The sequence below is a fragment of the Myxocyprinus asiaticus genome, chromosome 34 (genome assembly GCF_019703515.2).
Source record: "Myxocyprinus asiaticus isolate MX2 ecotype Aquarium Trade chromosome 34, UBuf_Myxa_2, whole genome shotgun sequence".
Taxonomy (NCBI): Eukaryota; Metazoa; Chordata; class Actinopteri; order Cypriniformes; family Catostomidae; genus Myxocyprinus; species Myxocyprinus asiaticus.
The window spans coordinates 966,646-979,916 of record NC_059377.1 but is presented as its reverse complement, the minus strand read 5'-3'; the positions used below and the strand labels follow the sequence as shown (position 1 = coordinate 979,916).

Genomic DNA, 13,271 nt, shown 5'->3' with positions numbered 1-13,271 from the left:
AATTGTGTTCAGGCTGGTGTTCTGTGTATTGAAGGCATTTTTTAGTCAGTTACCTTATATGAAAGAGGAAGATGTACAACAAGTGTACATGGCTGGGAAGTGTAAGAAGCTGTCACCCTTGAAATTTCCTGATGATGAGATGTCCTTGACCTCATGTATTGATTGAGGTCAATGTTATTCAGAGACACCTCTGAATCATTCAGGTAAGATTCTGCTTTATGCAGCTTGCATGGTTTATAATGTTGTTATCATTAATATTTCTATTTATTAATGTAATTATCAATGTTTGTATTGATGCTAATATGCTAATGGTAATTGTTACAGTTTTGCTGGAGCATCTTTGTGATTAGAAAAGCAGAATAGCTCTATTTGTCTGTGAAAACTCTGTGGGGAAAAAATAGACTATAGCCAGAATCAACCCTCTCAAATTTCTTTTCTACACCACACTAGCAATAACATATGCCAAGGATGTACCATTTTTCCTCAAAATTGGAAAAACAAATATTCTTAAAAAAAAAAAAAAAAACATTTTTAAAAGAACATGGAGATCTAGAGACATTTTGTCAAAGTCTGTTAGCTAGAGGACAAATTAAATTATTCAATTGTAGGGATCGAAGTACCTTAAGCCGGCGCCACACTAGCTGATTTTTCAAGCAATTTTCAGGTGTAAGCTTAATTTACATAATCGCCGGCCAGTAGGAGAGAGGTGAATCGCGCATTAGTGTCTGCCAATGGTTCCAGAATCTGGAAAATCAAAATGGTTAGAAAAAAATCTTTCTGTCGCCAGGGCGGGCTCTTGTGTTCTCATCAAGTGATCAATGAGAACTGACAAGATGTCAAGCTGTTCTGAATATTTTCATCATAGTTGCATCACAAATGCAGATTGTAATCCATTATGATTCAGTCAAAAAGCATTTTTTCTGTGGTTCGTCTACAATAAATTGACTAATGAAATCAGAAAGCAGAGGCACTACAGTCTGTTTTTATGGAAAGTAATTTCTTTATTCACTGAAAGCTGCATTTAGACACACACAATCTTCGGCAAGCCTGGAGGGGATAAATACACAATCACACACATTCACAAGGTAAAGGTACTCCATGAATCAAATTCTAAATCTCTCTATTACAATGACTTGTGTTCATGCGGTACTCATTTTGTTATTTTTGCGAGCTCCACGTGACAGGGAATCAGAGAGAGAGAGTTGTGGTGAGTCAGTATGTCTGTCACACCTTCACCATGCTTAATCGGCAAGTGTGTCATACCTCCACTGAAGAGAGTAATATTTCAGCAATGCATCCTCAGCCAAGACTGAGCTGATTGGAGTCTGCAAGTGTGGTGCTGGCTTAAACAAATCATGTGACAAAATACAAAAGGTTTCTATGTGGTAAATGCATCTTCTAAGAGATGGTGAAATGAATAAAGCGGCACTGGAGCGGTGGGTTCATCTCTCTCTGGTGTGTTATATCTCCTCCAGTGAGTCACTCGGCACCAGACCTCTCTTCTTACCACTGCTCACCTTCAGAAAACCATCTGTGTCTTCACTCTTACCAACACATATCTATTGTGAAAGATTGAAACAATTGAAAAGATGACAAGAACAGTCAACCACTGTAGATTGAATCAGGGAAAATGTTTTGCCATTAAATGATCCAATGTAATGTGAAAAGATATACAATACAAATAAATTCTGTAAAAAAGTATTTCACTTGATATTTTCAAAGTACTTAAATGTACTTAAGTGACCCCCCCCACACACACACACAAAAGATAAACATTTAAAATGAGTTAATTTAGAAGTGATGTTACCTGAGCCTCTTTAACAGTCATGTGACCCAGCTCTTTGTTGCCATGGACACCTTGCATCACCTTCCAGACTCTCTCACCTGGACGCACTCGCTGCACAAAATTAGCTGGGAAGAATCCAACTCTATCACCACATTTACCCTGCACACAAGAGCACAATATGTACATACATATCCCTCTTAAAGGTGCTGTAAGTGATTTTTTTTTTTTATGAAATGACATGAAGAGAACACCTCTATTAGCTGTCAGATATCACTGAAATACAGTAAGTGCCATGAAATATCACACCTGTCTCTATAACAGCCCTAGGCTTGGTAAACAGCAGGGGAAAAGATGTCCACAGGCTGCAGTCTGATCCTTTGTTTAGCAAATTTAGGAGACCATCTGCCTCTCAATCACTGTACGGGTTCACAGGCCAGCACATACAGTACATATGCTCGTATAAGTGCCCATACAGTGCCCTGCTCCTACGAAGCGCACAGGATCAGAAGGCGAAATGCTCGGGGAGACCCTCCGCACACAACAGTCTCTAGTGTGTTTGTGTGTGTGTGTGTGTGTGTGTGTGTGTGTGTGTGTGTGCGCGCGCATGTATCTGAAATGCGGGGTTTTGGAAAGAGGGTCATGACTAATTCAACGGCTACTCTGGTGGAAGTTCCAGAATGGCTAAAATCATTTACAGCACCTTTAATCACCTAAATGTTTAACATTAAGAGAGATTTATTGGTAATTGTTCAGTTTAACTGTGCTGTCTTTTCAATTTGAAAACAGCTACTCCAGGTTTAGGGCACTCTCTGCTTACAAAAGTTACTGAACAGGATGATGTGGACATTCAAGATCATTGCGGAGTGTGAAGGCTGGGTACAAGAAGAGTGGGCAATGATCACCTATTACTCTCTCCTGCCTGACTCCGCAGCTGACTATGAGGCTTTGAAAGCAGAGATTTTAGCGCATATTGGCTTGTCACTCGTCCGAGCAGCACAGCAGTTTCACACCTGGGTGTTTGAACACTGTGAGTCTATTAGAGCCCAGGAATCCAAGCTGGCTCGTATCACTCACTGCTGGCTTCTCTCGGGGCAGGCCACCGCAGAGAATGTAGCTGAAAATGTCCTGGTTGATAAAATGCTCCGAAGCTTGCCCCTCAACTACAGGAAGGCTGGCCGAGGCCACACAGGAGAGAGAATATGGGGAGTGGGCTCTGTCATTTCCCCAAAGGGTCAACCTAGAGCGGCGCAAGCCAGAGAGCACCTCAAGGCCAAAGCGTCTGGGCGCAGCACCAGGACCCTTGGATGAACCCATGTCGACCGACCCATGGGTAGTGGATGAAAAGGTATGGCTGGTCGGCTGCACCCTGCATGAAGACCCTCCTCCCCGTGCCATGACAAAAGAAGTTTGTGTGAATGGCAAACGTGTCACTGCACTCTTGGACTCCAGCAGCTCCATTACCTTAGCTCAACCTGCTGTCCTCCCCACAATTCCGACCCGTGGTTGGCTAGCCATCACCTGTGAGCATGGGTACACTCACTCCTTTCCATCTGTTTAGGTAAGGGTTGCCGCTGAACCTGGAGAGTGGAAGGTAGGATTATAGGAATTGTCCCTGAGCTGCCGGTACCCCGATCCTCGGACAGGATTGGCCCGGTCTGGATGTTCTGATGGACACATTGCTGCAAAGGAGGCCCATGAAGCGGAATCAGGTGTTCTGGAAAAAGAAACCGAAACCACGCCCAGTGCTCCTGGCTTTGGAGACCTCATACTAACCTTTACATCTTTCCAACCTGTTCATACAGATTACGGAAGGGGGTTATTTTGGTAATAATAATAATTATAATAATAATAATTTGTTACATTTATGTAGTGATTTTCTAGACAGTTAAAGCACTTTACATAGTATAGGGGGAATCTCCTCAACCAACACCAGTGTGCAGCATCCACCTGGATGATGTGATGGCAGCCATAGTGCACCAGAATGCCCACCAAACACCAGCTTTTGGTGGAGTGGAGAGTACAATGATGTAGCAACTTCATATTTACTGTATATTGGGGATTATTAGGAAGCCATGATGAAGAGAGGCCACTGGGGTTACACCCCTACTCTTTAACGAAAAGTGCTTGATTTTTAATGACCACAGAGAGTCAGGACCTTGGTTTAACGTCTCATTAGAAGGACTATGCTTTTTTTACAGTATAGTGTCCCCAGCACTGTACTGGGGCATTAAGACCCACACAGACCGCAGGGTGAGCACCCCCTGCTGGCCTCACTAACACCTCTTCCAGCAGCAATTGTAGTTTTCCCCTGAGGTCTTCCATCCAGGTACTAGCTAGGCTCAACCTTGCAGGGTGATATGCTGTTGGTAGGGAACAGTGGGACGACTGCCTCAGACACTGCTGGGCTCAGGTCAAGGAAATCGAAGGTAAACCCCAACAACCGGGCCAACTCCCCTCTCTTTATTTTATAATTAAAAATGATCTCCTCTTTGTGTGGCACCTAGGCAAGGCAATACGATTAAGGAAGGCCATATCAAGAACATTGCTAAAGAGCTGTTTCTCTTGTTCAGCAGGGCTGGGCTACCGAGAAGATCCTCACCGACCAGGGTACTCCGTTCGTCTCTTTGCTGATGGAGGACCTGTGCTCAATGCTAATTGTAAGTTCTTAGCATCTTGGCAGGGACCCAACACGTTTGCTGAGAGGGTGGGTCCTGTGACTTATCATGTCTGCCAGCATGGCCAACGAAGGACGGAGCAGCTGTTTCTCTTGTTCAGCGGGGTTGGGCTACCGAGAAGATCCTCACTGACAAGGGTACTCCGTTCGTCCCTTTGCTGTTGGAGGACCTGTGCTTAATGCTAATTGTAAGGTCTTTGCTTCTTGGCAGAGACCCTACACGTTTGCTGAGAGGGTGGGCCCTGTGACCTATCGTATCTGCCAGCATGGCTAACGAAGGACGGAGCAGCTTTTATCATGTTCACCTCCTTAAAAAGTGGGTTGATACGAATCCTCAGCTCTCTGACTTCATGATGGAGTCCGTGGCCGAGGTCTCCCTAGGAGATAAGCTTTTCCCTGCCCAGAGGTAGCAGCTGATGGAGCTAGTAGAATAACACAGAGATGTGTTTACTTAAGAGCCAGGATGGACCTCCATCACTGAACATGAGATCCTCACGCCATCTGGGGCCATCGTCAGGCAGTGGCCCTACAGAGTACCGAGACGTAACATACCGGTTTTGCAATTATTTTAGGAAACTAAATGACATCTCGAAATTTGATGGATACCCCATGCCCTGGGTCAACAAGCTCATGTACCATCTAGGGAAGGTCCATTTTATGTCAATGCTGAACCTGACAAAGGAGAACTGGCAGGTGCCTCTTAGACCCCGTTTCCACCTGGTATTAAGATGCTAAACGGGGTCTAAACAGTTTTGTGATCGGATAACAAAAACCACATATGCTAATCCATTCTGTATGCATCACAGCAGCAGTGAAGTGCCACCCCTCACCTGTCAATCAACTGCTGCACTAAAACAACAGTTTAAAGTTTGCCGGTAACAAGCGGCTTTAAAAGGAAATAACCATCTGATTGGAAAATTTAAAAAAGCGGATACATACACAATCACAAGAGCTTCATGGATCTTCTTTAGTATGTCTGATATCAACACAGATGACAAGCATGAAAACCTGAAGCTCTTTTAGGCAATCCACTAAAATAATGGATAATTCTGCTTGACGTTGCGTTTGTGCTTGGATTAAATTTCAACCACATCTGGGAAAAACAGCATGCCATTTTTTTCGTGCTTTCTTTGTCTTTTCTGAATTTGTTGTGCTTTATTATCATCCAGTAACACGCTGACATAGTGATTTATGTATGTCGTCATGAAACAGAGACCCTCCCCTCCAAATCCAAACACAGGAAACACATTTAAGTGACCAGGTGTAAACAGCGATGTGTCTCACCTGACCACATGTGATTGGATCACCTGAGATGCATCTTTATACCAGGTGAAAACGGGGCCTTACTCCAGCACCAAAAGAAAAAAACGGCCTTTAATAACCCTACTGGGCACTGGCAGTACTATGTCCTATTGTTTGGACTGCATGGGGCACCTGCCACATTTCAGCAGATGATGGACATCATCTTAAGACCTCACCAACAGTATGCAGTGGCTTACCTAGACGATGTCGTGATTCATTCTGAGACCTGGTAAGACCACCTCCTGTTACTCCGGAAGGTGCTGGGTGACCTCCATAAGTCTGGACTCAATGCCAACCCAAAATCACTATCTACCTAAAATCACGCTAACTTTCTTAACTTTTTAACAAAGTTCCTGATCATGTCAGTGCTTCATTATACAGTATGTTTAAACAGCACAAATCACAATACGATGCAGGCTTTGCAAAGAAATTTTACTGAAAGATCAGGCAGTGCCATCAATTCTGAACCTGACAGAAATGCAGCAACTAAATATCCCATTTCATTAGAATGTTATTGTTGCATCTGTTAATGACTGATGAAGCACACATTAGCGTCTGCCAGTGGGACTCCCTGCTGAGTTAATGGTTCCAGCAATGGAAAAAAAGGTCCAACATGACAGAAAAAATCATTTTGTTGCCGACGTGGGCTCTTGTTTTCTCTTCAAGTGACACATGAGCTTCTTTTACTGAAGAACTGACAAGACATCAAGCTGATCTGAACGTCTTAATCACACTCAGCTGCCTATCATCATAAACGCTGATTGTAATCCATAGTGGTTCTGTCACCAAGCGTTTTTTCCCTACAAAAATGACTAATGAAATCAGAAAGTGGATGCACAACTGTCTGTTTTTATGTGTCACACCCTTTGGCCAAAACAAGTTGTTTTGAGTCTGCCAGTGTGGCACCAGCTTAATTTTACCTACAGTTTGATACAGATTTATCAACCCTTTACATTCACAGTATTTTTAGTCTGGACTATTTTCACTGTTGTCAGCTTTACATTACATTATTTTATCACCAAATCTTGGCTGTATGTAACTATTGGGGAGCAACAGTATGCCAACTTTGTTCAGTTTTTGATTGTTATTTCAGTCGAACAAATGTAGTATGTGAAAATGTTCTTAGTTCGGGGCAATGGAGGAGTCAGGAGACAATGAAGCAGGTTCAAGGTCGGTTCTTTAATTGGCAGTTTTTCTGACACACACGACGGTAACCGTCGTTATAAATAAACAATGTTAAATAAATGTGGCACACTCCCAGATGCTCTGGCTGTTGTGCTTAAGGTCACTCTCTCCTTTCTCTGATGCTCTGGCATGCCTTATAAGTCTCCCTCTGCCATCACTATAATGAGAGACAGGTGTTAGAGATAATTATGAGCCAGGTGACGAGCCTTACCACTCTCTCTCTCCCGCAGACTGACACATGACCACACTCCCCATGCCACATAGTAGTTTGATTGTGTGCTTCATATAAATTGGGACATATAGCTATCAATGACTGCCTCAACTGAATGCTTTTAGAATTCTTTTTGTTGGGCCTCAAGTATTCATATATAAGACAAAGGCAGGCCTACATACAGTCATAAAGCCTAACTACAACAATCGCACCAAAATCAAACAAAAGGATTCCAAAACAGACTACAAATCCCATGAAGGCTTGCTCACTTTACACCTATGTGTGAAATTCTGAAGGATCGACCTCTCAACTCCTATTGGATGAGGCGCACGACAGAACGTGCCCTCAACCATGACATCATCGGGAGTAGAAAAACCTCTGAGATCTTTCCGGGCGTTGCTTCCAGCGACATTACGTGCCGTGCCTAGACGCAGCTCTGCTGCTCTCAGGTATAGCCTCGTTGCACAAGGAAGTAATGTACGACTTGAAACTTTGGCCATACAATCTCCATCTCGCTGGACGAGTTGAGATTTCTCCGTGTTCCACCGAACACGCTAACGGATCCGAAATTGACCGCTGAGCAATCCACGTCTTCACCTGTTTGCCTGCAGAAGTGAAGAAAGAAGATTTCTCTTCCCTCTTCAACCGAGTCGACTTCGCTGTTTTCTCTGCCAGCCTGCCAAGAATCAGCCATCATACCGCCTGCCGACAGAGTGAGGAAACGGCCTCCCATCATCACCCATGCTTCAAGGAACCGAGTCGGAGTCAAACAACAGATTAACTCATTCTGCCCACGTCCTCACGTGATTCAAGTAAGAGGTTTACATCTGGACAGAGATAGATTATTATCGTGTGCAATTCTTGTATATCAAAGTTATTGCTTGTACAGTTTACAGACTGCCGAGTCTGCTCATTGCTTCTAATAATACTCAAGGTATTATTGTAATGTACTGTTATCACAAATGAGATTTGCTGTATTGTAGTCCAACCACATTGGACTGTTGTGTATTTCCGCCATCGCGGGTGAAACCGGCACACTGAGTTTATCCATTAAAGAACCAAAGACCGCGGGACGGTTTACTCTTCTCTCTCTCTCGTGTACTAACTGCACACACACACGACCCCTCACAAACATACACGCACACACATTTGGCTAGTAGATAACTTGGCGATAAAGCTCAACTTTGTCCCTAAGTTATCGTACAAGTGGAGACGTGCTGAACGGGCAGACACAATTAACCAGCCTCTCCCCACCCACATTCGTGGCCATATTCTCTGGCTGGAAACCTCGCATTATGTACTCTCCACGAGAGCCACGTCCGCCATTTTGTGCACGTCACTCCTTACACACGCACACACACACACGCACACAGCCATTCACACACACACACAATACTTTCCTCTCATGTATTATAGGCTTATTAAGTGCTCAGATTCAAGCTTTCATTGTTTTCCTTTTGAATGTCGATGTTCTCCAGACGTTGACTTTCCTAAGAGAACAATCCTATATTGAGACTGCTATACTGTCTGGTTATTAGTCCCTGATTCCAGGGTTGTGCCCAGGCGATATTAATCCTTATTAATATTCTATTGAATTTGATAATTGATGGTTATCTGTGATGATTGTTGATTAAAAGGATTAAAAAGCTAACACTGATTCTAATCAATGTTCTATTGATTTTAATAATTAATAATTATCTTTGATAATTATTAATTATTGCTAATTACCAAACCCGCTCCTGAATGTAGCACACATCATTTTATTCTTGGAAAAAATACAAGATTATAGTGGGGGTGTTTGCGATGCAAAGAAGTTGGCCAATCATAACACAGTGGCCGTGTATGTCTTATAGGGGTAGTACACAGAAACCAAGCTGTCCCTTGTAATTAAACATGCTCAGGGTGCCAACCTGATTCAAGTTTCTGAGTTGGGAAAAGATGTAAACCCTCAACATGGTGGAAGAGAGAATGCTTTCTGTGTCGGTGTCAAAATAAGAGTTCCTCAAGAAATACAGTGCATCCGGAAAGTATTCACAGTGCTTCACTTTTTCCACATTTTGTTATGTTACAGCCTTATTCCAAAATGGATTAAATTCATTATTTTCCTCAAAATTCTACAAACAATACCCCATAATGGCAATGGGAAAGAAGTTTTTTGAAATCTTTGCAAATTTATTAAAAATAAAACAACGAAAAAAATCACATGTACATAAATATTCACAGCCTTTGCTCAATACTTTGTTGAAGCACCTTTGGCACCAATTACAGCCTCAAGTCTTTTTGAGTATGATGCTACAAGCTTGGCACACCTATTTTTGGGCAGTTTCTTCTTCTTCTTTGCAGGACCTCTCAAGCTCCATCAGGTTGGATGGGGAGTGTCGGTGCACAGCCATTTTCAGATCTCTCCAGAGATGTTCAATCGGGTTCAAGTCTGGGCTCTGGCTGGGCCACTCAAGGACATTCACAGAGTAGTCCCGTAGCCACTCCTTTGTTATCTTGGCTGTGTGCTTAGGGTCGTTGTCCTATTGGAAGATGAACCTTCGCCCCAGTCTGAGGTCCAGAGCGCTCTGGAGCAGGTTTTCATCAAGGATGTCTCTGTACATTGCTGCATTCATCTTTCCCTCGATCCTGACTAGTCTCCCAGTTCCTGCCGCTGAAAAACATCCCCACAGCATGATGCTGCCACCACCATGCTTCACTGTAGGGATGGTATTGGCCAGGTGATGAGCGGTGCCTGGTTTCCTCCAGACATGATGCTTGCCATTCAGGCCAAAGAGTTCAATCTTTGTTTCTCATGGTCTGAGAGTCCTTCAGGTGCCTTTTGGCAAACTCCAGGTGGGCTGTCATGTGCCTTTTACAGAGGAGTGGCTTCCGTCTGGCCACTCTACCATACAGGCCTGATTGGTGGAGTGCTGCAGAGATGGTTGTTCTTCTGGAAGATTCTCCTCTCTCCACAGAGAAATGCTGGAGCTCTGTCAGAGTGACCATCGGGTTCTTGGTCACCTCCCTGACTAAGGCCCTTCTCCCCCGATCACTCAGTTTGGCCGGGCGGCCAGCTCTAGGAAGAGTCCTGATGGTTCCAAACTTCTTCCATTTACGGATGATGGAGGCCACTGTGCTCATTGGGACCTTCAATGCTGCAGAAATTTTTCTGTACCCTTCCCCAGATCTGTGCCTCGATACAATCCTGTCTCGGAGGTCTACAGACAAATTCCTTGGACTTCATGGCTTGGTTTGTGCTCTGACATGCACTGTTAACTGTGGGACCTTATATAGACAGGTGTGTGCCTTTCCAAATCATGTCCAATCAACTGAATTTACCACAGGTGGACTCCTATCAAGTTGTAGAAACATCTCAAGGATGATCAGTGGAAACAGGATGCACCTGAGCTCAATTTTGAGTGTCATGGCAAAGGCTGTGAATACTTATGTACATGTGATTTTTTTCGTTTTTTATTTTTAATAAATTTGCAAAGATTTCAAACAGACTTCTTTCACGTTGTCATTATGGGGTATTGTTTGTAGAATTTTGAGGAAAATAATGAATTTTTATCCATTTTGGAATAAGGCTGTAACATAACAAAATGTGGAAAAAGTGAAGCACTGTGAATACTTTCCAGATGCACTGTATATATGAATGGGGAGAGTCACGTGATGCCATGCGAGGATCGGACATGTGAACGGCGAGCTCTGCGCACTTTGCTAGTTTTAATACTTTTTATGACATAAACCGGTGAGATTCGATATACTCTGTTCCATAACTGTTCTAGGAGGACAATATGTCAAAGAATTCAAAATTCTCGGGAGACATTAAAAGACACTTACATGCTCAAGTTGACGCCCCTGAGCAGGCCGCGGGTCTGTGAGTTGATTTGGTTGGAGAGGTGCGGGAAATGCGGTGAGAGATGCTGAATATGTCAGCAATGCTGACGAAGGTCATTGCTGACTTGGAGGATCTTGCTGTGGATACATTGATCGATCACTGCCTTGGAAGCGGAGTTCACTGATGTGGTTACAAGAGTGGGGGATGTCGAGAAATGGATCGATTACCTGGAGTCATCGGAGAGGGAATTGTCTGCTAATCCGCTAGCAACCAAGGTGGATTTGGAGCATGTCTTGGAGAAGTTGGAGGACATGGAAAACCGTAGCCGGCGGAATAACATCCATATCGTTGGAGTCCCGGAGGGAGAAGAGGGACAGTATATGGTGAAATTCCTGGATGGGCTCTTTCCAAATCTGCTTGACATAGCAGGCCATAAGCTGGAAATCGGCCGAGCTCACAGGGTTCCTGCTCGACAATCCACAGAGGGAGACAGGCCCCGATCAATTTTGCCCAATTTCTGAGATCATCCGATAAAGATCTTGTGTTACACGAGGCAAGGAGTAAAGGAAGGCTTTCTTGGAAGAACCACAGCTTTTTCTTGTTCCCAGACTTTGCGAACTCGACAAGAGAGAAACGTTATCAATTCAAGGAATGCAAACTTTTACATCAACGGAAGGTTGCTTTTGCACTGATATTCCCAGCCAAATTGAGAATAGATGCTAAGGATGGCCATAAAACATTCATATGTCCTCAGCAAGTGATGTCCTCCATAAAGTCAATGGAGTAAGTCGTTTGCTTGCACTCATTTTGCAGCCGAGTGGACTGGCACACTGAACACTTGCTTGACTGTTTGAAGAATCAGCGCTTTTTTTGTGCTGGTTCCGCCTATTGGCTGGAGTTTATTTTATTGATTATCTTTTGCTGTGTAATTCTTTCTCACAAAATTTTTATAAAAACACCGGACTTGAGCAATCTGACGGTAAAGTTGTCGACTGGTCCTCAGTGTCCTCTGTGGGCGTGGCTTGGGAGGCATTTAAGGCGGTTCTTAGGGGCCGGATCATACAGTATGCCTCATTCACCAAAACATTCAAAGCACAAGAACTCGTGGAATTGGAAGGGAATATTAAAAGTGCCGAGGCAGATCTGAAGCGTCGAATGTCGCCTAATGGCCTCAGGAAATTGACCCGATTGAAACAGATATAATACTATTTTGTTGCAGAAGGTGGAGTTTTGGCTATTCAGGGCAAGACAGTCATACAAGGCAGGGAAACTTCTGGCTAGATATATATAACAAGAGTCTTTTTCTACCATTCCCTCAGTGAAATCTGCTGGTGGTGAAATATTTACCTAGGCCATTGATATTAATAATGCTTTTAAAGAATTCTATCTCGATCTCTATAGTTCCACATCTTCGTCTACTGGTGAGGATATTAGAAACTTTGTGGAACTATTAGAACTTCCTAAACTGATAACTGAGCAAAGGAATTCTCTTGATTCTGAGATAACCTTGGAGGAGCTTGGTGAGGTAATTAAGGCCTTGCCTATAGGCAAGGCTCCAGAGCCAGACGGTTTGCCACTGAATTATTCTTTTGCTAGAAGTTTATACGGAATTATTATAGAATGGAAAGCTTCCTCCAACCATGACACAAGCCCGGATCAGTCTGATTCTTAAAAAGGACAAAGATCCAAGGGACTGTAAGAGTTACCGTCCAATTTCCCTGATCCAGCTAGACATTAAAATACTTTCAAAAATGTTGGCTAACCGATTAAGTAAAGTTATGACATCTCTTATAGATATAGATCAGGTGGGGTTTATTCAGGGCCGTAACTCTTCTGATAACATTAGGCATTTCATTAATGTCAGGTGGGCAGTGGCAAATGACTCCAGTTGCTGCCATTCACTTGATGCTGAAAAGGCATTTGATATGGTAGAATGGGATTATCTTTTTAAGATTTTGGAAATGTATGGGTTCGGGAATACTTTTACTGGTTGGATTAAGTTACTTTATAGACACTCGGTAGCGGCGGTTCAAAACAATTTAATAATTTCAGATTATTTTACTCTGGATAGGGGCACCCGGTAGGGTTGACCTCTTTCCCATTATTGTTCTGTCTTGCCCTGGAAACATTAGCAGCCGCGATAAGAAAAGAGGATGATTTTCCAGGGGTGGTGGCAGGGGGTATGGTGCATAAGCTTTTGCTTTACACAGATGATATTTTATTATCTGTCTCCGAACCAACTAGACTAGGCCTTACCTCCACAGAATTATTAATTCCTTTTCTAAATTCT

The 13,271-nt window shown here is 43.4% G+C and overlaps 1 protein-coding gene across 5 annotated transcripts in view; it reads right to left on the bottom strand.

Annotated features, from left to right (window-relative positions):
• Nucleotides 1-983: 983 nt before the first annotated feature.
• LOC127425145 (SH3 and cysteine-rich domain-containing protein 2-like) overlaps nt 984-13,271 on the bottom strand; it is a 38,959-nt gene continuing 26,671 nt past the window's right edge. For all 5 annotated transcript variants that reach the window (XM_051670830.1, XM_051670834.1, XM_051670831.1 and 2 more), the window contains 2 exons: nt 1,808-1,945; nt 984-1,559 (listed from right to left, as the gene is read on the bottom strand). In XM_051670830.1, the coding sequence (XP_051526790.1) occupies nt 1,461-1,559; nt 1,808-1,945 (237 nt within the window). In that variant the 3' untranslated portion in view covers nt 984-1,460. The remainder of the gene's footprint in view (nt 1,560-1,807; nt 1,946-13,271) is intronic.